This window comes from Cibotium barometz, chromosome 19 (assembly GCF_041138505.1).
Source record: "Cibotium barometz isolate CiBa-2024 chromosome 19, ASM4113850v1, whole genome shotgun sequence".
NCBI lineage: Eukaryota > Viridiplantae > Streptophyta > Polypodiopsida > Cyatheales > Cibotiaceae > Cibotium > Cibotium barometz.
The window spans coordinates 27,434,019-27,461,018 of record NC_141064.1 but is presented as its reverse complement, the minus strand read 5'-3'; the positions used below and the strand labels follow the sequence as shown (position 1 = coordinate 27,461,018).

The 27,000-nt window shown below is 45.0% G+C and overlaps 1 protein-coding gene across 21 annotated transcripts; it reads left to right on the top strand.

Annotated features, from left to right (window-relative positions):
• LOC147628398 (uncharacterized) lies at window positions 1-26,044 on the top strand. 21 transcript variants are annotated; one of them, XR_015268093.1, is made up of 9 exons: window positions 1-2,004; window positions 2,881-3,206; window positions 3,304-3,430; window positions 3,586-3,883; window positions 4,711-4,816; window positions 4,926-5,012; window positions 23,833-23,980; window positions 24,740-24,792; window positions 25,227-25,813. XR_015268093.1 is itself a non-coding variant. In XM_086813507.1 (8 exons), the coding sequence occupies exons 1-7, from the start codon at window positions 267-269 to the stop codon at window positions 23,932-23,934; spliced, it is 2,784 nt and encodes a 927-aa protein (XP_086669633.1). In that variant the 5' UTR covers window positions 1-266; the 3' UTR covers window positions 23,935-23,980; window positions 25,839-26,040. The 21 variants fall into 21 exon arrangements, 6 of the variants coding, with proteins under 6 accessions (XP_086669633.1, XP_086669632.1, XP_086669630.1 ...); XR_015268089.1 differs by having other exon boundaries at window positions 25,056-25,813; XR_015268091.1 differs by having other exon boundaries at window positions 24,731-24,792.
• Window positions 26,045-27,000: the final 956 nt, after the last annotated feature.

Genomic DNA, 27,000 nt, shown 5'->3' with positions numbered 1-27,000 from the left:
ACGGCTCAATTTGGAAAAAAACTGATTAAACCTTGAAATTAACAGTGAAGATTTTGAGATTTTAGTTAGTTGGGGTAGTTCGATTTTTTAACTATAATAAGCAGCATATTCCACAATTTCAACCTTGAAACCAGGTCGTGTAGATGAAGGTCCACTGCTGGAGTGCCGTGTGTTGAAACTCAATTTTGTAAAGAAAGAGTTTTGATCCCAGAATGTGTGGCAACCTGAGGTAGCTGCCCGATATCGACTCAGAGAGCTTTTCTGCGATGTCGTCTATCTGGCCAGCCCATATCAGAAACACATGTAGCCAGCTATGCCAACGGATTCAAGGCAGACTCGACTGCAATTCGTTGCTAATTTTGCATCGCAGCAAGTGGCGATGCCTTGCAAGGTCTTACTCAGTCGTGCTAGATGCAGTCATACGGCAAGTAGAACACGCTTGCTCCATGTTGGGGTCATCTGAGCAGGAGACCTTATCTCACAAGCTAAGTGGGCCTTTGGAGGCTCTCTATCACGTGATGCAAGAAGGGGAAAGATGTCTGGACGACTGCATCAGAGGAAGCTCAGACAACCATATATGGCTGGTAGACAAGGCACTCAAGCTAGGGATAAGCACGGATGTTGTGGACCTTCATCTGCACGACCTGGTTTGGTGCTATTATGTGGTTGAGCAGGCCTTGAGGGGTGCACATCTTGACAGCATGGATTTGATGCAGGAGATGAGAAGGATCGGCGAGATTTGGGCAGCTGAAGGTGCGGGCGAAGACTTAAGCTCTGCTCTGGAGTATTTGGCTAGTGTGAAGGTAGAGGAAGGAGGAGACATGTCATGCCTTGCTGATATCATTTCGCAGAAACTGTCCCACGCCTCAGATCTGGAAGGTGTGGCAAGTGATGGTTTGCCAGCATACCTTTGGGTAGATCCAGAGGAGTTGAAAACAAAGTACAATGCTATTGGCACGGGTGGCTTTGGCACAGTCCATGAGACCAATTGGCTGGGGGGTCGCTTTGCAGTCAAAGAATTCTTCTATGTGGAAGATGACATAGAGTTTGGGAGGGAAGCGGTCATTCAGGCCAGGTTGCGGCACCCCAATGTAATACACCTTGTGTGCTGCACAAAGAACCCGGCTCTCAAGAAGTGTAGTTTAGTGATGGAACTGATGCATCAAGACCTTCGGGTTCTGATGATGGACAGAATGGGGAAAGGGTTGAATCCTCCCTTCCCTCTCCTGGTTGCAGTGGACTTCATGCTCCAGATCGCCAAGGGCATGGAGTACCTGCACAGCCTCGGCATCATTCATCGAGATCTTAAATCTTTCAACATTCTGGTAAGCTTTCCATCACATTCTGGCCAATCGAATCCATACCTTACCATGATGGGTGGTCTACATGCACATCTTAAAATTGCAGACTTTGGAATGTCCAAAGCCAAGCAAGCCAGCTCAAAGTACACCACAAGACAGACAGGCACAACTGCATGGAGAGCTCCCGAGGTTTTCGAGACCAGCCCTGAGGACGAGGTGGAAGGTGATCCCAAGGCAAAATATACGAAGAAGGCCGACGTCTACAGCTTTGGATTGGTTTGTTATGAGATCTTGACAGGAAAGTTACCCTTTGAAGGGAGCAATATCCGCAGGAGAGTGAGGGGAGGTGAGAGACCCAAGCTACCCCACCACTGTCCGCTTGCACTGGCGAGCTACATTGAGAAATGCTGGGATGGGGAGCCCTCGGTAAGACCGACCTTCCAACAAATCTGCAGAATGCTCCGATATTTCAAGGCCTCTATTCTTCTTCTAGGTGATCACCATGACGGTCGTGGCGAAGCACGATGGTTATCGCACACTCTCTCCAGTGGCATGCTGACCCGCATGGAAGAAATGATCGAGCTGTCCTCTAAGGAGCCAGGTGTTTTTCTCCATCCCCACCCACTGAACATACCTTTGGAGATGTACTGCTGCTGCAGAATAGTTCTACAAGAAGGAGATGAAGCTGGAAGCGAACAACCAGGTGATCACAGATGTGTTGGTGTGCATGTTCGTCCAATTGCAAAGTCAGCATCTCTCGTTTTGAATTGTCAAATACTTCTGAAGCTTTTATTGTGATGAAGTGCTCACTTGTTTTTGCTCTGCGTACTGTCCGTAGAGTAGGGTTCGGCAGCGAGGAAATTCTATAAAGGAATCGGTGGGGGCTAGTCTACGTGGGGAAAGGAAAAGGAAAGGAGGGTGAAAGGCGAATAGAAGCAAGCAGAGGGGAGGAAGGGAGGCGGGTGCACAGAGTGGGCGGGAGATGCTTGGCCATGATGAGAAGCAAAAGAAAGGGACGGGGCAGAGCTGGTGCAGGAGGGTGCGTGGGATGGGAGGGCAGGGCTAGCGGCATACGCAGGGAGAGGAGCCGGCTGCCTGGTTAGGCTCCGATCATTTCGAAGGTCTTCACAACTGAACAATTAGGGGGTCACCCCGCTATCCATCTCATAGTAGAGATAACCTTAGAAAGCATGTCCTGCTTTAGCACTGATAACCTTAGAAAGCCCACACTTCTACGACGGAGCGGGCATCTATAATGCACTTCACCATGCCTGTGAGGGTGATTGAAAAAGATTTTATACTAAAAAAGATAAACGCCAAAAAACCTTAGAAACTTCATTTTTCATGAAAGAATATAAATTACTGCAGAGAGGGCCTTATTTTTGGTTGTTTAAAAACAAGATGGTGGATGCTTGTATAGAAGAAAATTGAATAAGGTTGCATTTCTCTTAAAAGGTACCATTCTTAAAAACTCTTGTGATTTTACTTGAATAAGGTTGCACTTCAGTGAATTCTCTTTTAAAAGTAACCATGTTTAAAAACTCTTGTGATCTTACTCGACTCTCCATGAGTTTTGCAGCACTGTTCTGCCTGAAATTATTTTCTAGGAAAGGTTGGTTGCGAAAAAGAGAGGCTTTGCGAAGTGTGCAGGGTTATCCTGCAACCGAAAAGGCTAATCTGGCAGTTCGGAACCCGGTTACACAAACCGTCCAGACTATAGAAGAACTGGCTGTATCATTGGATGAATTGAGAGAGGCGACTGAAAATTTTGGAGCAAATACTTTGATAGGTGAGGGTTTGTATGGACGGGTTTACTTGGCGAGGCTGAGTAATGGCAGATTTGCGGCTGTTAAGAAACTCCACGGCACAAATCACGAGTCATCCGACGAGAAGTTTTTGTTTGAGGTAGGTTTTTCCTGTAGTCAGGAGTCATGGTAAGACCGTCACACACTGAGACCTGCCCTGTCGCATTTTGTACACTGAACAACAAGCTCTACGACAGGCCTCAAGGGTTTCAAGGCTGAAGAATGAAAACATTGCGGAGCTTATTGGATCCTACATTGATGGCAATCTACGAGTATTGGCATATGAATTTGCAACGATGGGATCTCTACATGATATCTTACATGGTAAAAAAAAACTTGTAGGCATTGTCCACAATGTGAGTTTCATTGATGGCTAATTGTTCTCCTTTTGCTAAGTATGCAGAATACTACTCTAAAGCTTATACCAACAATTTCATAATGATATCAACTGACACGGTGATATTTGCTGTTTCATAAAGGCCGAAAAGGTGTCCTAGGCGCCCAGCCCGGGCCTGTCCTTGATTGGATGCAACGTGTGAAGATTGCAGTCGGAGCGGCAAGGGGCTTAGAATACTTGCATCATGCGACAGTGCAGCCTCCCAAAATCCACGGTGACATCAGATCTAGCAACGTTCTACTCTTTGGTGACTACACTGCAAAAATTGCTGATTTCAATCTCTCAAATCAAGTACTCAATCTCCCATATCACGTATTTGACAAGGCGATTGATTTCCATCCAAGCAAGTTTCTTTTGGCCTTTCCTTATCATCCTCCAGAGTAAGGGTTCAGAGCTTTCTTACTTAAATGCCTCGCTTGAAGTGCTTTTGATGTTCGATAGATTGTGCACATAGTTGTCTATATGTTTTTTAATGCCTTTTTTTAAAATTTTTTGAGATGATACTGCCTTCTTAGCATTGGATACTTTTGTGTCTTCTATCACTCTTACGATGTGCATTTCTCTCTTCAAATATGCCATGCAGTCAAGCTGTGAATCGTCTCCCACTTGTTTTGGGAGCCTTGAGGTGGGAGGTGATTACCCTAGGCTTCTCTGGTTGGAGGATCCCGGTTGGTTAGATGCACGGTTGGTTAGATGCACTGTCGTCATGTCGTCAGGGACAATTGCAAATGGCTAGTTCTCTTAAGTGAGCCATTTAAATGTCTTTGGGCCATTCTTAGGGTAATCCTTGTTATGTGCCCAAATTACATGCCAAGGTTCATGGGATCAAAGCCAATTAATACATGGACAATTAAAATTCCTGGGCTGAAAGCCAAATGAAAAATGCTATGCTTGAGATGATTGAAAGCTCACGATGAATTATAAAATAAGGTCCACAGGCAAGCCCCCAAAGGAACAAAGATTCAGGATATGCTAGATAGGTTATCACTTATAAGTGGGGAGAAGGGAAATGGTGCTACCAGCTAGGGTCGTGCGAAAGAGAGTAATTATATTCTGTACAGGACCAATTTCTAGTGCCATCCTGGCTCAAATTGTGGGGTGTTGTGATTTTTTATATATGAAAAAAGCAAGGTTTTGGTTACACATAGATGCCAGATCCATGAACACAGGCTCTCTTTTCTACAGGCTGACAAATCTTTACCTTCAGGTATGCAATGATAGAACGGTTGACGCAGAAGGGTGATGTTTACAGTTTTGGAGTGGTTTTATTGGAGCTGCTCACAGGGAGAAAATCAGTCGGTCTGGTTACATGGGTGAGACATGCATTCCTAGCTAGTTCATAAATTAGCACCATTGGACAATCATTATAATTATCAATTTATCTGTCAAAGCTTTTTGAGAAGCGATGATGCGTTAATGCAGGCAACTCCAAGGCTAGGCGAAGACAAAGTTAAGCAGTGTGTGGATCCCAAGCTTAAGACGGATTACCCAATCAAAGGAGTTGCCAAGGTGATTTACCTTCTTCAGTTTTCGTTGGTATTTTGGACTGTATCCATTGGTCATGTAGTATGTTCTTCAAAACATGCATAGAGAGATTAGGATTATTAACTTATAATTGACTACTTTTTCATGAACCCATCATTAGAGCCCAACAATTATCATTAAAGTAACCTCACCATTAAAGCCAAATTATATGTTTTCGGGTCTTAACATTTTGCCACATGGATTCTGCAGTAGTAGATTATGCCAAACTAGTTGTCTTTTTGTATCGTAATGTTCTTCTACGTGGATTCTGTAGTTGATTATGCTATAAATTCCCCTTAGTAGAAGGGACTTTCGTTTGTCTCCTTGAAGGAAGTGCCATAAATATAATGTAGCATTCATTATTTTCCGTATGCTTACAAGTTACCATGTTATCCACATAAGAGTAGATTGGGACCAATGTCTCTCCTAGCTTGGATACCTATCCTCCTAGTGTACCATAAAAATCAGCTAGCTCATATGTAGGCAGAAAAAAGAAAGATATTTTTACGTCTATGAAAGACCCAAAGGGTTTGTGAGACCAAAACTATGATATGTGGGTAATTGAATGCTAACAAAACATGAAAGGAGAAAAAACTAGCCACCCAAAGAACAAGACCCACGTACTATGTGAGTCCTGCATGTACAATTTGATCTACAGAAATAGCCATGTTGTTACGTCCGAAGGCTGATCAAGGTTAAGACCTTTGGGTTAGGTTAACCATAGCCTAGGGGTTAGGCATCTTAAGTAGGGGCTTGAGACTAGACCTGGACTCGAGGCCTTGAGACTACTTTGTGCTTACATCCACGGGTATGTATTGGTGGTATGGGACGCCGCACATGGAGCCATGTCTCGGATGCTACGATCTCCTTGTGCTCGGGGGTGAGCCTGAACGGCTCTATGGTTGGGCGGTGAGCTAGGTGCAAATGTCAATGCATGATTCCTTAGGTGTAGGGTCTGTTAGCTTGGGGGCTTTACGTTGGTGTTAGAGCCAGACCTGCTAGAATTAAGCTGGAAACATTCCGAAAAAAGAGGAGAAAATCCATCACGTGGATCTTATTTCTGGGCTGCTTTTTGTCTTCCAACGCCTGGTGGTATGGGACACTTAGGGTGAAAGACGGAGCAACGTCAGGTGAAGAGAGAAGACGCTATGGTTGGGCATGCTCAGACGGTTTTTGAAATTGTTGCGTATCTATGGAAAAAGTAAGAGCTTTTTGTTATGTTTGTGTGCATTTACTTGCTTTCTGACATACATGATATGCGTCTGCTTGAGATCAACCTTGGGCCTTAGTCATTTTCATGGACAGGAGGTTTTGGGACTGTTTGCAGTGTTATAAAGAGATCTGGTTGAGTTTTGTAGAGAGCTAAATTCTTTGCACTTTTGGTTGTGCGTGGGAGTTTATGCTTTTTGGGACTCTACTAGATGTTTTTTCTATGTATGGCTGTGAACAGCAGCACCTCAGCCTAAAAGAAACGATTGCACGAAGGGTGACCCTATTGCATGCATGAAGGGTTAGTGTTTGTTGGGAGATAGATGTGAGGGCAAAAGGACAAAAGGACCAGATGTACGAGAGATCAGAGCAAAACAACAGAGCATGAAATGGGTGAGTGAGTGTATATATGACAGTGAGTGAAAATATGTACAAGAGCCCTCTGATGTGAGGTGACTCTGAGTAGAAGACTGATGACGAAGGCTCGCGTCGATGTGAGGCAAAGGCACTCCGTGAGGTGGTCTGTGTCGAAGGCTTTCGTCGGTGGATGCAAAGGCACTCCGAGGTGGTAGTGGTAGTGGGCAGCAGAAGGGATGGAGACTCTGGTGACAAGGGTGTTGCGGTACCTGAGTGGTGATGAAGAGCAGACCTAAGTGGTGCAAACTCTGGTGACAAGGGTGCTGCAATACCTGAGGGGTGGTGAGGAGCAGAGAGGGCTGCTGTCCTGAGTGGTGGTGGTGCAAGCTCTGGTGACAAGGGTGCTGCAATACTTGAGTGATGGTGAGGAGCAGAGAGGGCTGCTGTCCCGAGTGGTGTCGATGGTGAAGATAAGTAGAGAGGGCTGCTGTCCCAAGGTAAACTGAAGAAGAAAAACGATGATAAATTGTAGCAGAGAGTGGGCTGCTTTTCCATGAGCTGAGGAAAAACGCAGAAGTCTTCTACTGTAGCAGAGAGTGGGCTACTGTCCTAAAGTGTGGCTTGATATAAAACGCTGATGTACTGACCTGTAGCAGAGAGTGGGCTGCTGTCCCAAGGTGTGGCCTGATGTAAAACGCTAATGTGCTGACCTGAAGAGCCGATGATGATGAAGCAGATGATGTGCAGTCCCTGGCAGCAGCAACAGCAGCAGAAGTGGTACCGAATATGTCTATGAAGTGGTACAAGTGGTGAAGTGATGAGGCAAGGCTATATATAGTGTGTGGGACTGCTGGTCGGCCAGCAGCAAGACACAGAAAAAGGGAAAATCGAATAAATCCAAAAAAGTCCAGATAAAATCCCCTTTCTAGGGCTGGACAACATGCCATTTTCAGACAATAGACGCATGGAAAAGAGAGAGAGAGAGAGAGAGAAATGAAATGAAATGAAATGTTATATTAACGTCTTCAAAAGGCCAAAGTGACCTATGAGACCAAAGTTACAACCATGTGACATCTGATACACTGTCTGGAAAAGAAAAGAAAGAACTGAAGGTAAGTATCTAGCCCCACAATACAGTAGTAGGGGGCATCCGGAGGGAGAGTGGGAAGCTAATGCTACTAGTCAAAATGGGGTACATGAGTACATGGATACATGAATACATGAATATGGGGGAGTACAAAAGTGACAGTGAGTACAATAGTATATGGCTGGAGTCGTAATCATCCTAGGAGCTCTAGCATGGGTCTCTGCCGGATGGCCTGGATATCTGCCATAGTGAGATGCCTGGTCGGATGAGCCCGATGCCTCGCAATGATGCTCTGAATCCTCTGGTGTAGGTACCGTCTCCGATGTGAGGATCCGCGAACCCTCAGGCGTCTAGATCTGCCCAAATGGATAGCTCTCTCAACTAGAGTCCCACGGGGTGCCCGTTGCTGGGCTGTCGGCTGTGTGTCCTCCCGGGTAGTCCCTCTAAAGTAGTCAGTAATCTGTCTATGTGTGGACTCCCTGCCAGTCGGGCGTCTGCTCTTGATAATGGACTCTCTGAGCCTGCGGATCTCCGGGAGATAAAAACCCAAGCATCGCTGATCACAATAGTCCATGACTCTAGCCAGTGGTCCAAATCCCTCTCTGAAAAGGCAATGGTAGCACCCTCGAATCTCATAATATGCTGTGCAGCGACGACAGATGTAGTGCTCCTCCGTCTCTGGCTTGTTGGGTTTTATGCTGTGTATGCACCCAGAGGAGTGCTAGTGATCATCAGTAGATTACTGGGGCACTTTTTACTTCAGTTAGTGGAGGTTTTTTCCCCCCAGTTTAGCTCAGTTTCACTTATATGCAGTTTATAGGTGTTTTGGTCCACCCGGCACATTTTATGGCCGGACATGTGAACACATCTCTTTAGGTCACTATTATGTGGCTATTGTACTTCACTTATCTATCAAGCATAATACCAAAAGTCGTGTTCTCTCTCTCTCTTGGCTTCCACGCCTGTTTGAAGCTTCTCTAAACCCTAACCCTAACACCTCTGTTGCCTTCATTGCCTTCATTTGGTATCAGAGCCATCCGTACAGGCCATAGCCACCAAACACCCTCGCCGTCAGCTGTCCGTACGAATTCACTGACAGCTACTGTCATTCGCCGTACAACTCTGCCTGCCCGTACTGTTCCATCTCTGCGCAGCAAGACAGGTGCTTCCGTACAGTCAGCGCCGCCTTCAGGTACTGTACCTGCCCGTACACAGACTGCGCCGCCTTCAGGTACTGTACCTGCCCCGTACACAGACTGCGCCGCCTTCAGTTCTGTACTGCACCTGTCAGCGCCGCCTTCAGCATCTGGTCGCCTTGCTCTGTACAGTCCTCCGTACAAACCTGCGCAGACAGTCGTGCAGCATTCAGTGCTGCGTACCTGCTTCTGTACCAGTCGACTGTACTTTCTGTACATTCGACTAAAGCTTCAGTACTGTACTGCTTCGACTGTACCTGCTGTGCATACGACTGCAACTTCCATACCTGCTTCCGTACAGAACCAGTAGATTGTACCTGCATAGTACAGTCAACTGTACTTGTTCATTACTCAGTACAACTGTGGTAAGCATTACAAGTTTTGAATATTGGGCATTTTTATTTTCTCTGTGAAAATCTACAGGCAAATACAGGCAGACTTTCTAGCAAAGAACTATACAGGTTTTTTGCACAGTTTGGGTGCAGTAAATTTGGGCATTTTTGGGGCATTTTGGCATTGTGTACGCCATTTGCTGCTCTACTCAGTCATTGGTGCATTGAGTTGCACATTCAGAGGATTGAGAGTGCAGGCATATTTGGGTGAATTGTATTCAGTGGAGTACAGTTATTTTCAGGGTTTTTGCTATTGGGTTTTTTGATAAACAGGTACAACATTGTGCGTAGGCATAATGGCAAATCAACAGCAGAGTGATGTATTCACGTATTTGTCTAAGGAAGACAAATTGGACGGCACGAACTACTCCTTGTGGAGTTTTATGCTGAAAAATGTGCTTGTGGCAAAAGGTCTTTGGGATTTTGTTAGTGGTGATGAACCACGTCCAGGTCCATTGGCTCCAGAGACTCCTACCCAAGGGGGTGCTCGTGGACGAGAACAACAGGTACAGGCTCCAGGACAGCCATTGCCTGTTCAAAGAACAAATGCTCAAAAGACATGGGATGCCAGGGATGCACAAGCTTTGTCACTCATTGCATTGTCAGTACAGAGGTCCATTATACCTCATATTCGTTCAGCTGGCTCTTCACAGAATGCATGGGTGACTTTGGAGCAGATGTATGCTGCTCGTAATGAGGCTAGGATCTCATTTTTGAAAAGAGAGCTGGAAAATCAGAAAATGAATGAAGGAGATGATATGTCTAGCCACTTAAACAAGCTGCAGGATTTGAGAGAGCAACTCATCAATGTGGATGAGATTATTCCTGAGACACAGCTTGTGTCCACCATCTTGCACTCTTTGCCAAGATCTTACTTGGCTTTTCATACCTCTTTGAACCTCAGCATGAGGAATGCTGTTGAACCCCTCAAGTATCAGGAACTTGTTGCTCTCTTACTACAAGAGGAGCAAATGAGGAAGAATATGAATATGAACACAAATGCTGAACAAGCATTTACTACAGGTCAAAAGGGGAAAGGAAAAACTCAGCCAAATCAAAATTCAGGTGATGGTGGTTCTTCACAGGATACCAAGAAAGGTGATGGACAGCCCAAGAAGAAGGGCAAATGTCATTACTGTAAGAAGCCAGGTCACTACATCACGGAATGTAGGAAGAGGATTGCCAAAGAGAAGGCAAAGGAAGCTGGGATGTCTGTTAATGATGCTTCTAAAGCTCCTCCAGAGACTGCTTCTTTTGTTGAGGACAGGGATTACTGTTTTTATACATGCAGCTATGATGCCTCTTGGTCTTCACAGGCACTCAGTATGACAGAGCATGCATGTACTTGGTATTTTGATAGTGGTGCCTCAAAACATATCACATCTCGCAGGGATTTGTTTAGTCATGTTGGCCCTGCCCCTGTTGGCAAAACTGTTCAGTGTGCCAACAATGCTTCATATCCAGTTCGTGGCATTGGGGAGATTCAGCTCACAGCCATTGATGGCTCCATTCTCCGCCTTACAGATGCCTTATATGTACCAGGGATAAAGAAGAATTTGTTGTCCATTTCTTCTTTAGCACATTGTGGTATGCAAGTCCACTTTGATGATGATAAATGCATGGTCAGAGACAAAGCTAATGCCTTGACCTTGATGCTTACTGGTACATTATGTCATGGACTTTATCAGTTGGATGCATTTCAGCAAGTGGATCAGTTTGCTTATAATGCATTCACTCTTACTCCAGCTATGGTTGATGCGGAGTTATGGCATGCTCGCATGGGGCATGTAAATTTTGGTAGTCTTATGCTTATGCAGCGACATAACATGTTTACAGATCTACCTCTCATGGAGAAGCCTCCAGATCACATTTGTGAAGGATGTATTTTGGGAAAAATGCATAGGTTTTCCTTCCCACGTGATCAGGCTCTAAGAGCAACTGCAAAGTTGCAGCTTATACACAGTGATCTTTGTGGTCCCATGCAGACGAAGTCATTAGGTGGTTGCTTCTATTTTGCAACATTTATTGATGACTTCTCTCGTATATGCTGGGTCTATCCTTTGACACAGAAATCACAGGTATATGATGCATTTTTGGCCTTTGTAGCACTTGCTGAGACAGAGTCAGGATGCAAGGTCAAGACTCTCCGTTCTGACCGAGGGGGGGAATATATGTCACATATGCTGAATTCCTTTCTTGGGAGTAAAGGTATAAAACATCAGTATACTACTCCTTACACTCCACAGCAGAATGGGGTTGCAGAAAGGAAGAATCGGTCACTCATGGAGATGGCCAGATGTATGCTAAAGGCAAAAAGGCTACCACATATCTTTTGGGTGGAAGCTGTCATGTGTGCTTGTCATATTTTGAATCGATGTCCCACAAAGGCATTGGTTTCTATTACTCGAGGCTTGGCATGGCCGCAAGCCTTCTGTATCGCATTTTCGTATCTTTGGGTGTCTTGCATATGCACACATACCCAAAGAGTTGAGGAGGAAGCTGGATGATAAAGCCACAAAATGCATTTTTGTTGGGTATAGCCGTGAGAGCAAGGGCTACCGGTTATATGACCCACTATCCAGGAAGATATTCACTAGTCGGGATGTGATTTTTGATGAAAAATCAGAAATATCCATGGCTGGTTATGAGGTAAATCAGGCTGAAAATGATGTGTTTGAAGGTCTACTACCTATGGAGTTTCATTCCACAGTTGGTGATCCAACTCATGAGGGTACAGGACAGCCAGCAAATGATGTAGGTGGTGCAGAAATTCAGCAGCAAAATGAGCCAGAAGCTGAACCAAATATGGGGCAGCAGGCACCACAGGTCAGACACATACCTAGATGGTATTTGAGGACATTACAGGACAGCCATTTAGAGGGTCCTCTTGCTGGTCGTACTCGTAGGGAGACAAGGACCAATGAGCATGCACACATCATGGATTTGAATCTGGTTATGGCAGCCAGTTTACAGGATGATGATGAGCCTGATTCATTTGTGGATGCACGAGATAATGTGCATTGGAACAAAGCCATGCAGGATGAGCTTGATTCTATTAAAAGGAATCAAACATGGGATTTGGTTGATCTGCCCAAAGGCAAGAAAGCAATTGGTACTAAATGGGTCTATAAGTTGAAAAGACATGCAGATGGATCCATTGACAGGTACAAAGCCCATCTAGTTGCAAAGGGCTATGCACAGAAGAAGGGCATTGATTATGAGGAGACATTTGCTCCTACATCCCGTATGTCGACACTTAGGTGTGTCATTGCATTGGCTACACATCGTGGTTGGGTTGTTCACCAGTTGGACATAAAGACTGCATTCCTACATGGGGACCTCGAGGAGGAAGTTTATGTATTTCAGCCCATGGGTTTTGAAGAACACGGTCATGAGGGGAAAGTATGCAGGCTGAAAAAGGCCTTGTATGGTTTGAAACAAGCTCCACGAGCTTGGTATGCAAAAATAGATGCTTTTCTACTCACTCAGGGATTTGTGAACAGTCCATCAGAAGCCACTCTGTATGTAAAGAAAGAAGAGACAGATCTGCTGGTCATCAGTCTTTATGTGGATGATCTCTTGCTCATGGGATCAAATGACGACAAAATTGCAGCTTTTAAGGAGATACTGCAACAAACCTTTGACATGTTTGACTTGGGGCTTGTACATTACTATTTGGGCATACAGTTTGTGCAGGATAACAGAGGCATTGGGTTGTTGCAATCACGGTATGTTGCTAAACTTCTGGAGAAGTTTAAATTTCAGGATTGCAAACCTATTAGTACTCCTATGGAGCCTGGGATGAAACTGTCACTACAAGATGACAGTATTACCTTTGATGCCACTACATATGCTTAGGCTGTTGGGTGCCTCATTTACTTGGGTAATACAAGGCCAGATATTCAGTATGCAGTCTCTCAGTTGAGCAGATTCATGCACAGCCCGCGGTTGTCACATTGGCAAGCTGTGAAGCGTGTATTCCGTTATTTGCAGGGTACCTTGTCTCTTGGATTGCTTTATCCTGAGGGGGGTGATATGCAGTTATACGCTTACAGTGATTCAGATTGGGCTGGTGATTTTGATACCAGACATTCCACTAGTGGAAATTGTTTCTTTCTTGGCTCTTCATGCATTTCTTGGCTAAGCAAGAAACAGACCACAGTGGCCACTTCGTCTTGTGAGGCAGAGTACAGAGCAGCCTACACTACTACTGTTGAGTGTGTTTGGCTACGTCGTCTCATGACTGATATGGATATTTCAGTGGAGGAGCCTACACCTATCTATACTGATAGTCAGAGTGCCATTGCTGTGGCCAGGAATCCTGTGTTTCATGCTCGCACGAAACACATTGAGATTCACTATCATTTTGTTCGGGAGAGACTCCAGGCAGGAGATATCAGTCTGATCTACTGTCCTACAGATCAGAATGTGGCAGACATCTTCACCAAGGCATTACCACGTCCGAAATTTGAAGCATTCCGTAGTGCTTTGAATTTGTTTCCTTTTGGTGGATGATGTACAGTGATCACATATCACTCCAGGGGGGTTTGTTGGGTTTTATGCTGTGTATGTACCCAGAGGAGTGCTAGTGATCATCAGTAGATTACTGGGGCACTTTTTACTTCAGTTAGTGGAGGTTTTTTCCCCCAGTTTAGCTCAGTTTCACTTATATGCAGTTTATAGGTGTTTTGGTCCACCCGGCACATTTTATGGCCGGACATGTGAACACATCTCTTTAGGTCACTATTATGTGGCTATTGTACTTCACTTATCTATCAAGCATAATACCAAAAGTCGTGTTCTCTCTCTCTCTTGGCTTCCACGCCTGTTTGAAGCTTCTCTAAACCCTAACCCTAACACCTCTGTTGCCTTCATTGCCTTCATGGCTCTATCCAACAAATCTGACAAATCCTGTCCCCTGGAGGTATGCCTCTAAATCTACCTGTCTCTATCTCTAACTGATGTGAGGAGGTGCGGATCTGCCCAATGGCGCACCTCAATCCATGAGACAGATGGGTATCCATGTAGCTCGGTCTAAGTATAAAGCCATCCTCAGTGGTGCGGAGAAGATGGTCCCTATAGAAAGCCATCTTCGTCCCCAACTCCTATGAGGGCTCTAGCCATGTCCTCCTAGTGTCCAACTAAATGAGGTCCTGTCTGATGACTACTAATCTCAAAATGTGTCAAGGTGAGAGAGGGTGTCTCCAGAGAGTACTGGAAGGGTGGAAGTCCGTCTAAACTGAACCCGTGGAGCTCAAACCAGGATGCTATCTTTGCATACCAACATGAAGTGTCTCCCTCCATGGCTAGCTGATGAGAGGACTCTAAAGCAAGTTGTGCATACCGGTGTTGGGGAAGCTCCTAGGTGCTATGAATGAAGGACACTGATCTGGCAAGAGCGTCGACTACGATCGGTGGTGCTCCCATCTTGGCTCTAATAATCTCATGGGGTACCGAGGCCTTAGCCCGAATCATCTTGGAGATCATGGACACAAGTGGTCTCTCCATCGATCTCCATCCATCGTATGTGCATCCTGATCGACTGTGACGATCTAGGCTAGGCTCCCAGATCTGTACTCCATATAGCATAGCCGATGTGACCAGCGTGTCAAAAAGCCACAGCTTAGTGCGTGGCTCCTGAAACTGTACCTGTGAGCACATCCTCTCTAGACCTCCTAGTGCTGCAAATCCTCTAGTCAATCTTGCCTCTGCTGCCCCCCTCATGGAAAATGTGGGCCCAGTGAACACCACTCCAAGATATGTGTATGAGTCAACATACTCCACTGTCTCCTGCCCATCTAGCCTTTCGATCCTTTAGGTCGGGTTGATCAAAAATATACTTCAACAAGTGGTGATCCGTCGAGTCTACAAATCGAGACCCATACAAATAGTATAGTATCTCTAGATTTTCATTGCATGGATAACATCTAGAAGCTCCTTTTCTTGGGTAGGATACACCATGAGTCTCTGAAGGCTTCTTGCTTTCAAAGGCTATGGGCCTTCCATCCTAGAACACGGCATCACCTATTGCATAATCCCTGGCATATGTTTCTGTCAGAATATGCAGCGGAAATGAAGACAAGAACTGAAAACTCCAAGAGCAAGAGCACAACAGAAAAAAACGCAGAACTGGGAGAGAGAGAGAAGCATGTAACTCAAATATATACACAAGAAGATCCCGAATACAATGTACTATGGATGTGGGGAGCAAGGGGCCATTTTATATGGCCCCAGGGCAGCCAGTCGGCCTGCCTAGGCAGCCGACAACCCCCTGAGTGTACCCGACCAGTAGCTCAGTAGGCGGTTGCAGAAAACCTGTCGGCCAGCTCCTACAGAGAAGTTGGATAGCACACAGAGGCAGGTGGGCAGCCGACAAACCTCCACACATTGGGAAAAATAGGGAAGGTGGGGAAAAATGGGAAAACACCTAAACCGGGCGGGCACACCCACAATAGAGGCCTTGGTGTAAATATCTAGACATAGTGTACAGACAGGAGATGATTGTTAACACCCCCTCTCAGCTCCTGGATGTGGAACCAACCCCAGTGAGCTGGAGTGCCGCCGGAGCATAGCCTGAGGTAGAGACTTCGTGAAGAGGTCCGCCGCATTGTCCTCCGTTGAACAATAAAGAAGCAAGATGTCACCAGCCAAGATCTTCTCACAAACAAAGTGATATTGTATCTCTATGTGCTTGGTCCGGCCATGGAAGATCGGGTTCCGAGCAATAGCGATACAGCTTTGGTTATCGCACTGGATGACCGTGGGCTCCTTCTGTGAAAACCCAATCTCGCCAAGCAACCTCCGCAGCCACACAACCTCGCAAGCAGCACCACAAGCAGCGCGTTACTTTGTCTCTATCGACGACAAGGCAATAGTTGGCTGCCTCTTGTTGCTCCATGAAACCGCTCCTGAGCCGAGGGAAAAACTGTAGCCTGATGTGGATCTCCTCGTGTCTGGATGTCCTCCCCAATCTGAGTCACTCCATCCGTGGAGTCGAACTTGTTCCTTTGTGTCACCTCCAGTGGTGTAGAAGAGTCTAAGATCCTTCGTACCCTGCAGATACCACAAGATCCGCAATCCTGTGTCCCAATGAGACTTCAACGGTGTCTGCATGAATGAGCTCAACAGCCCCACAAGAAAGCTCAAGTCCAATCTGGTGTTCAGCAACTAGATCAATGAACCAACGAGCTTCCGGTACAGAGAGGCATCAACTGGCTCATTAGGATCATTCATTGTAAGCTTCGTGTTCGGGTCCATCGGCGATGTGATAGGCTTGCAATTCTCCATCCCAAAGGCCTCAAGCAACTCATGAACATACCGCTGTTGAGAGACAAAAAACCCCCTCTGGGTCTGTCACATCTCCAATCCCAAGAAGAAATGGAGTAAGCCTAAATCGGTCATCTCAAATTCCTTTGACAAGGCAGTCTTCGTCACTGCTATGTGCTCCATATGACAGCCTATGAGAATGAGGTCATCCACATAAAGGATGATCAACGTGACCATGCCGCGTTCTTGAAAGAGATATAGGTTGGGATCTGCAACCGATCTCTGAAATCCATTCCGTAGAAAGAAAGATTCAATCTTCTGATTCCAAGCCCTGGAAGCCTGTTTAAGACCATACAAAGCCTTCCATAGCCTGTAAACCATTCCCTTTCATCCTGGAACCTCGAAGCCTGGAGGCTGCACAACATACACCTCCTCTTGCAGGTCACCATTAAGCAACGCAGATTTAACATCCATCTGATATACGGGCCACCACTGAGAAGAAGCAAGGGCAAGAACGGTCCGAATCGTGGTCCTCGCTGTCGGTGCAAAGGTATCCTCAGAGTCGATGCTAGGCTGCTGAGCATAACCCTTAGCCACAAGTCTGGCTGTGTTTGTCCACCGACCCATCTGACGTATACTTGGTCTTAAAGACCCACTTGACACCAATGACAGACTGTTTCGACGGCCTCGGTACCAACTCCCAAGTGTTACTCTTCTCAATGGCATCTAGTTCCACCTGCATGGCTTTCCTCCAAGTATCCTGTGCAAGGGCCTCCTTGACGGAAGTGGGCTCTTTGTCCCGCATGATACGAGACATCAAAGCATAGTTTACCTGTAAAAGCTCCGCTGAATGAGTTTTATCACGGACTTTGTGCGATCTTTGAGGTCCATCCTCTATGGTCCATTCGGAGGGAAGCTCTGTGACACCCGACTCTCGAAGGGTGTCCACCAACCACCTAGGTACTCGAACAGAACGCGGAGCCTCCTGTTGTTGCGGGGGCTCATCTCCAGCTGTGGGCTCAACCTCTTCACCTGTCTGAGGTTGTCCAGCTGGAACAATCGATTGGGAATCATCATCAGAATCTTTTGGGTCTCCAAGAAGTGGGGGCTCATCAATAGTGGAAACCGGAACATGCTCATCAAAAACCACATCCCTGCTGACAACAACCTCATTCCTCTCAGGATCATACAACCTGTATCCCTTGGAAAGAGAGTTATATCCCACAAAGACAAGCTTTTGGGACTTTGAGTCGAGCTTCCCCCTCTACTTCTTCGGAATGTGAACATATGCATTGCTCCCAAACACATGGAAATGGGAGACATCAGGTTTCCTGCCAAAATATGTCTCAAAGGGAGTCATGTTCGGTACTGAAGTCGTCGGAGAACGGTTGAGGATACGGACAGCCGTAGCCACAACCTCTCCCCAAAGTGGACGACGATGCTCCAGCATCGTCCTCGCCATCTCCACCACAGTCCTGTTCTTACGTTCAACTACTCCATTCTCTGACGGCGAACCTGCATTGGCCAGCTCCCTCTTGATGCCATGTTCCTCACAAAATCTCACGAAAGCGTTGGAAGAAAATTCACCTCCTTTGTCAGCCCGAAGAGTCTTCACCTGCAAGCTAGACTCTTTCTCCACCATCACATGCCACTCCTTGAACCGAGCAAAAGCTTGGTCCTTCTGGGAAAGGAAATACCCATGTGAATCTGGAACAATCATCAATAAGCAGCATAAAGTACAAAGAACCTCCCAAGGACGCAGTCTGCATAGGTCCACACAAGTCAGTGTGTACCAACTCCAAAGGTTTCGAAGCCCGCCTGGAAGTCTGCTTCGGAAAAGATTTCGTGTTTTGCTTACCACGAATGCAAGAACTACAGCATCCTTGCTTGTTGCCAACATCTGGCAAGCCAACCACTATCCGGTCCCAGAAAGCTCGCCGCAGCGCATCCACATTCAAGTGGCCAATCCGAAAGTGCCACAAGTCACCAATTTGAGAACCTGTCAAAGAGGAGAGTGCAGAGAGTTTGCATATACCATTCTCCACGCCGCCTTTCCAAACTACCTGGCCAGTCTCGCGGTCCCGTAGAGCAACAGAATGCTCCTTAAACTCCACTCGGAAGCCAGTCTTGCACACCTCATGCACTAACAACAGATGAAAACTAGATGCGGGGATGTAAAGAACACGAGAAGAATGCTTTTCCTCTCTGCCATCGAGAATGATCTCCATCCGGTCCTCAGTGTGTATCGGTATGGTGGAATTGTTGCCAATGAAAATGCGACTTGACTGTCGCTTCAGATCCTGAAAGAAGTCACGAGAAGGAGTCATGTGCCTAGAAGCACCACTATCAAGAATCCATTCCCAAGTATCCTTTGCGGTGAAGCCAACTGCCTCCTTGCTCGAAGAAGATGAAGCATTCGTGTTCAAAATCTCCAAGTGCACAAAGGTTGGAGTCTTTGCAGTTGAAGCTAAAGGATCAGCACTCTTCCCAGTCCGCTTGGGACACTTCCTCCAATAGTGGCCTTTCTCGCCACAATCATCACAAGTCCTCTCGGCCTTGAGTTTCTCTTTGTCTAAGTCGGGCTTCTTCTCAGAAGACTTCTCCGATGAAGCCTTCCCTTTGCCCTTGTTGTTGTTATTATGGCCTTTCGATCGGTGGCCAGTTAAGGCCTCAGAACCTCCACCCTGTGGAGGGTTCGTGAATCGCTCTTCCTGGTCCAAGACCATGGACACAAGCTCCTCGCATTTGATGGTGCTGAGCCTGCCATTGGTAATCAACGAAGAGTAAAAGGCTGAGTACTGAGAGGGCAAATGTGACAGCAACATTATGGCCATATCCTCTGACGATCTCTTTCCCTGCCTGGAGAACTTGCTGCTGAAGAGCCTGTAGCTTGTTGATGTGCTCCCGCATCGTCGACGACTTTGCAGGATTCATCACGCACATTTGAACTTCCAAGGAGATTCTCTTCATGGATGACACCCTGTTGTAGAGAGAAGCCAAATGCTGCCAAATACCTCTGGCCAGCGTCATATGCTTTATGTGGTTGATCACCTATGGTGTGCAATTGAGGAAGATGAAAGAACGGACTCTGGCATTGACACGATCCCATAACTGTGCATGTGCCTCCTGTTCTTTCCGAATAGAGGGTAATACCCCTTCCTCTAACTCCGGCCGTGGAACCCCAACAACAATGAAATCAGCCAGGTCATAGGACTCCAAAACAGATTCCATCATTACCTTCCAAATGCCGTAGTTGTTCCCGTCCAACTGGCGGTCCACCGGGAACGTGGGGAGTGTCGGAATCTTCACGTGCTTCTCAGCCATCTCAAGCAAATCTGCCATTGCAAGGGTTTAACTGAAAAGGGAAGGTGGGTGGGAAAAAATGAAGAACAAAACCTGCAAGTGGCTGTCCAGCACCAAGGCCTGCCTTTTGCTTGCTTCTTCTCTTCCCGTACAGCCGAGACACCACCCAAAACAGCCCTGAAGTCTTGTGAAAGGAGGTGGATGAGATAAGAAATAACAACAAGTGGCTGTCCAGCACTCAGCCCGCCAAACGCTTGCACTCCTATTTCCTCAAAGACCAAACAGTCCTCCAAACAGCACTTCAAACTACCCCCCTCTTGCTCACACAGTTCCCGAGATCTGCCAAGAGCCTAGAGCTCTGATACCATGTCAGAATATGTAGCGGAAATGAAGACAAGAACTGAAAACTCCAAGAGCAAGTGCACAGCAGAAAAAAACGCAGAACTGGGAGAGAGAGAGAGTGAGAGAGAGGTGACTCAGATATATACACAAGAAGATCCCGAATACAATGTACTATGGATGTGGGGAGCAAGGGGCCATTTTATATGGCCCCAGGGCAGCCAGTCGACCAGCAGCTCAGTAGGCGGCTGCAGAAAACCTGTTGGCCAGCTCCCACAGAGAAGTCGGATAGCACACAAAGGCAAGCGGGCAGCCGACAACCCTCCACACATCAGGAAAAATAGGGAAAAATATGGAAGGTGGGGAAAAATGGGAAAACACCTAAACTGGGCGGGCACACCCACACAACAGGGGACATGGTGTAAATATCCAGACATAGTGTATAGACAGGAGATGACTGCTAACAGTTTCAACCACAAAAGGTTTACTAGGATCCATGATCTGCAACATAGGCACTGAGGTGACTAGCTCCTTCACTGCTATAAAACACTAATCTAGCTTGTCACTCCAAACCACTGGAGGACTTAACTTGCCCTTCTTGCTCCTCACCCCCTTTAAAAGCTTAGTCAGGGAGGCAGTAATCTTGCATAAGCCTCATTGAACTTCCTAAATAAGCCATTGAAACCAAGAAATGATTTCACTTGCCTAATCGTCCATGGAATAGGCCATTTTAGGACCTTACAAACCTTAGTTGGATCAACACTAGTCATGTGTACTTGAGTGCCAAGTGGTACCTATGCAGGCTACGTGTTAGTATCGTTCACGAGGTCGTACACAAACGACATGGTTGTGGGCTGGCCATCAAAAGTATCCGCATGAACCCCAGAAGATGCTTTTGTTCCGCCATGGAGTAGACGATGCAGAAGATCAACAAACGTGTAGGGAATTAAGGAGTGTAGGGGATTAAAGATGGTCGCTAATAGTGGGTAGATAGTATAAGCTCCAGCTTTTGAAAAGCACAATTCACAGAGGTCTACTTTCCGCCCACACATCAAGCATGGAGGTTTTTATGAGTAAGTGCTCTAAAAAGCAAGCTTACCCCCAAAAATAACAAGGCCACTAGCTTTTGGTCCTCTTTCCCCACCTTTTTTAAGCATAAAGGACACTTGTACCGAAATGTGCCCAAAATAACCCATGAACATGCTTTTTTGAGATGGCCATGTATCCCAGTAGTGTGCATAGATCTTTTGAGCGTTTTTTACAGCCCTTAGGTCGGCTTGTATACCACAAAAGGGTGGTTGCCAACATGATTCCCTTGTTGGTTGAATGTGGCAATTGGTCCATGCTGGTTGCAACCCACGAGATCCGAGTGTTTTGGACACTTCAATGAGTGTTACTGAGAGAAAGATATTGGAGAAGTATTCCATTAGAGGTGGATTACTGTTCAAGGATGGCAACCTTGGCCTTGGTTGGCGGGCATTTCTATTAGTGCAGCATGGAATCCTTTGTTGAGGATTATGTGTGGAAGTGTACCCAGTGCCATCTTAATAAACTGAAAGGCTTAGAGTTGGAGGGTGGTTGCTTCTTGAGAATAAGTGGTAGAGTGTCTTGAGAATAAGTGGTAGAGTGTCTTGATGGATTTTGTAGTTGGATTACCCCGGATAAGTAGGGGCTAGATTCAGTTTTGGTCATAGTTGACAGATTGATGAAGATGGCTAGATTCATCCCTATCAAGTCGACGGTAAAGAGTCACGAGTTGTCTTAGCTCTTTGTAGAGCACTTGTATAAGCTTTATGGACTGCATGAGGAGATTGTCAATGACTGGGATCCCAAATTCATTGCACAATTATGGCAATCAGTGTTTTCCAAGTTGGAAACATGCTTGAGCATGTCATCTTAGGATCATCCCAAGTTGAATGGTCATACGGAGAGGACGAACCAAACTATGGACGATATGCTGAGGGCGTATGTCTCCAAGAGATAGTTTGAGTGGGAAAAGTATCTTCCACAGATGGAATTTGCTTATAAGAGTAGTAAGTATGTGGCTATTGGTTTTAGCCCATTTATACTTGTGTACAATTAGCCGAAGTTGCCCATTGCCATAGGGCTACAGGGGGGTCAAGTTGCAATTAGCAGTGGATTTCTGGCAAGATATGATGCAGGACATGTTGAAAGTTGCAAGGGAAAGTGTAAAGAGGGTTCAGGATTGTGCCCAGTTTTACGCTAACCAACGACAGACCCCGAGAGTTTTATGAGAGGGCATGTGGGTGTATCTTAAAGTGTTGTAACCTTGCACATCCATCAACTTGGTCCTGCTCATCTATGTATGGAATGTAGCTAACCTTATGACATTGGGATCCATTTTTGTTGTCACTTTTGCCATTTTCAGAACACTTCAGGGGTTTCTGTTTTCATTCCATTGGGACGTTTTGACACATACGGTTCAAGTACCATAGATTTTGGGCCGTCAAGTGCCCAACCATAATAGTGTGGTAATTTTGTGGGTCCATTGGGTCTCCTCCTTAATGGGTAGGGATAATCCTGTTGGTGGTCCACTACATGAGAAAGCCATGGCAAACAACCTCATTAAAGAGCTTTGCTAAGACAGGTAGTCTTGCAACCATGATAAAAGAGCTGTGACTGAAGCTCTTTGTGGTCCTTAGCTCTTCCATTTTCAAAGTTATCCATGACTCCAGTGATAGATATGTGGAGAGAAAAGATGTAGCAGAAGACCATGGGTATGGGCTGGTTTGATATGTTGTAGTCTCAGTATGGAATTTCCAAATCATTGGGTTTGTAAGGGGTGATGATTTTTGAACTCGAAATCTTAACCATAAATCCTTAAGAGTGCTATATAGTATTTGAAAGAAGTCACTCATTGGCTTCTCAAATATACACCTTGTGTTGGACCAAGCATTTGTATTCTTGTTCTGTTTGACACATGCACAAGGATGTCCTTGATAGGCTTGCTCATTGTGACGTCTACGTATTGTCTTGCATTCGTCAGACCATGCATTTTGCACAGTTGAGCCCACAGGTGGTGGATTTGATAGTATAAGGAATGGATTGTTGTGGGCAGCTTTGTGGAAAGATTGGGTGAGGTGATTGTTTTAGAGCGGGTAGGGTTTCCATGTCAGTCTGATCTTTGTAGACCAGTTCCCAAGTGTAGCGTACTATTGGCAAGCCTCTCTTTGTGTCTCTCTTAAAGATGACATCTCTTTGAGTGTGTCTGGACAAAGTGTGCCAATGGAACTCCATACTGCCATCCATAGTTTGTCTTTGGCTGTTTTGAAACTCATTCTAACCACTTTTCAGTACAAAATATTGTGTACTTCAGAAACTTTATCCACTTTATATTTGAAAAGCTGCTCCTTCCACGTTTTTAGATTTCCCATAGAGATCGATTCATAGTGGCCTTTCCTAAAGCTTCTCACATACAAACTGTACACTTGGAAGTTTCAAACCTTTCATAAAGCCCTTTTCTTAGAGACGGCATCTTTTCCAACTCCCCAAGTTCTTTTAATGTTGTGCCGTGATAACAAGACCATAGAAGGAAAATAAACATTTGGCCAAGCATATGACAAAAGTGAAGCATTATTAAGGGCTAGGTGCATACTCTCTCTGTCTCTTAACCAGTCTTGTGTACGTGGATGCAGATGGCAGCATTGGCAGAACTTTGTGTGCAGTATGAAGCAGAGTTTCGCCCGAATATGAGCATTGTTGTGAAGGCCTTACAATCATTGCTTATTCCAGCCTGAAGCCTAGTCAAGACTGTGTATTGTTAACCCTTAAATTCTATTCCTGGTATGTAATCACATGAACTTCCTGAGCCAATCTTGTTTTTTTGTTTTCTCACATATCCCATGTTGAATATGGTTCTAAAAGTTTCCCCTATTTGTGAGAACCTAATGTCATCTATGCACACCATGTCACCAAGTACTCGTCCGAGAGAATGTTTGGATGCCCTTCTTGTGCTAGTGTAGAGTTCTTCTTGTTTTGGATAGTTATATTTCCAAGTTCATGTGCTGGTTGGATTGCCAGGGTTTTGTAAGAACTCTTACTGCTACATGTCATCCAAGATTGGCTGCGCATTTAGGTTATCCAGAAGCTACAGCCAAGGGTTGCAGTGGTGGCCAATTTCTTCTTATGGCTTAAACCCATTTTTGGTTCTTCTCCTTGAATACATTAATTAATGCCTTGGGCCATAGGGGATCAATCCTGAAATATAGTTAACACTTTTGTACTTGGATTGACTATCTTTGGCTTCCACCAACATAGGTGAAAAAGTGGTACAAGTTCTTACATAGACTTCGGCATTGCACACAGCTATTGCAATTTGAGGGGTGTGCGCGTATGTGAGTGTATGTGTGTGAAGGCAAGGATGTAAACCTTCAAAGACTGAATATGCTGATGTGGTGTTTTAATTGTATTTATCTGAATTCTTCTTTTACTTAAAATCATCTAAAATTTCCCCTGATTTCTAGGTGGGTTTAGGCACTCTCTGATTTGATAGCCTAGTTGCTGACATCAAGAACATTTATTTTCCATGTGGAGCCTATCAAGCTGTTCATTGTCATAAGAGGGATATATATCTGAATCTGGCGGTCGGGAATAAGGTCTTCTCTCTGGCCTAAAGCTTCATATCTCTTGGGATTTGAGTGAAACTCTATTTTTGTTTATGATTTAGTGGAGGGGGTTTGGAAGCATTCCCTAGAACTAAACCTTCCCATCTCTTGGGATTTGAATGAAACTCTTGGGATTTAGTGGAGGGGGTTTGGAAGTATAACAGGCACGTTCCTAAAAGGTGAATTTGGGCATGTTCCTGGATTCATCTAGGTATATATATATAGATTTTGAAATTTGGGGGTTTTCATGCCAGGTTGTCAATCCAGCCTTGCCTTTGTCAAGATGCCTCGCACTAAGGATGCCATGCGGGCCCATGTCACTCCTTTATTAAAATATGGTGGTTCAGGCACCCCAAAGTGGAAATGCAATTTTTGTAGGGTTTGCTCAGGAGGGTCCATAATCCGTGTTAAGGCCCATTTCACAGGTTTAACCGGGGGAAGGCATTGATTCATGCAAACTGGTGTCTACAAACATCAAAGCCAAGCTACAAGAATGGAAAAGATAGCAGCAAGAAAGTTGGTGTGGAAGGAGGCAGAGGCTTTGTTGAACGCTCTTCAACCAATCTATAGTGTTCTTCGCATGACTGACGTGGAGGGCAGCACTCTTGGACTCTTGTGCGAGTTCATGGACCAGATTGAAGAGGCTCTTAACTGATGCACTCTCTTGACAAATGAGAGGTATTGAACATGCCAAGTTTGAATTTTGAGCTTCCAACTAATTGCCTTCTTGTTGTAACTTGTATAGTAGGTAGTAGCTGAGACGAGTGCGACAGTTTAGGCAGTATCGTCCTCTTCTGAGAGTGATAGGATTGAGTGCCTAGACTCTAGATTGAGGACTCTAGTCTTTGGGGCTATCAAGCTCCTCTAGTTTATTGTTTGTCATGCATGATTGCATCTATCGGCATGCTTTACTTTGTGTATTTCAGATGTCAGTTTTCTTTTTTTTTTGTATCAGCTTAAGATTCAGACTTTTTGTGATCTCTTTGAGTGCCATTATTGAGCAGTTGCCATTATTCATTATTGATGATGGAATGCAGATCTTGATTCTTGATGTTGCCAGTTTATTTATGCCCATTGGTCAGTTGGGTGCCCACTATAACTGGATCACCTAGATTCTTTAGTTTTAGCTTGTAAACATGTTTTAATGTGTAAATGATGCAATATTGTTTTGCAGGGAAGGCAACTTATTTTTTACATATTATAAACTTGTATATAAATTTTGGGGCCTATACTTCCCTCCCCCCCCCTCCCCTTTTGTATGAAACGTCTGGGAAATGAAAGAAATGTTTATGAAACGTTTATGAAACACGTTTCATGAAACGCTTGGCAACTATGTTCATCAAGCTTTTGAATAAATTTATTTAGAAGGGCCACTTCATCCATTGTTGTGGGAAATCCGAGGAGAGTAGAAAAGGCCCGATGGTATGGTTTATCTTCTTAGGCTAAATCTAAGAATTTATTCGTTTTGTCGTCATGAATTCATGAGGGACAACCTTTGGTGTAGATACTGTTTTATGTCACCCATCCTAGCTAATTTTGATCCAAGCAATTAGAATCACAATAATTTCTCCATCCACAGTGTGAGCTACTCTAACAATCTTTAGTCAGGCAAAATCTATCTTGCTTCTCTCATTAAACTCGGCTATGTGAAAATACTTATCCATGGAATCAATCCTAGATTTCCATTGATTCTCCTAAATTCTTCCCCTCTCCTTTGAATGGATAGGGTTGGGCCTTGGAGCACCTTCTTGACATCATTATCAAGGGGTTCCTTGGCGGGTCCAGTATTGCAATAGGGACGACTCATGATTTTTTAGATTATAGTCAAGAGAAGATCATCACAACATAACACTTCTTTTCTTGCTCTAGAAAAATAAACTTGATAGTAAAGCTTTAGGTATAATAATCTTTGCTTAAGATAAAGCAAGGAAAAATATCTTATTCATCTCAAGAGTTTATTACATGAACTAAATTTTTACCCTTGGGAACCAAACAACCTAAAATAATAGTAAGGAGTTTGATAGATAAATTTTGCATGGGGTAGATATAAAATATGGTGATTAGTCCTAGAAGATATTCTCCAAGGGAGTAACAACATAGTCTATAAATTTTGCATGGGGTAGATATAAAGTACGGTGATTAGTCCTAGAAAGATATTCTCCAAGGGGGTAACAACATAGTCTATAAATTTTACATTTT

Excerpts from the sequence above, each read along its gene's own strand:
- LOC147628398 (XM_086813507.1), top strand. The coding sequence starts at position 267 with ATGTCGTCTATCTGGCCAGCCCATATCAGAAACACATGTAGCCAGCTA. Across the intron at positions 3,884-4,710 it reads TTTCCTTATCATCCTCCAGA|GTATGCAATGATAGAACGGT; the intron begins GTAAGGGTTCAG and ends CTTTACCTTCAG. Across the intron at positions 4,817-4,925 it reads CAGTCGGTCTGGTTACATGG|GCAACTCCAAGGCTAGGCGA; the intron begins GTGAGACATGCA and ends GCGTTAATGCAG.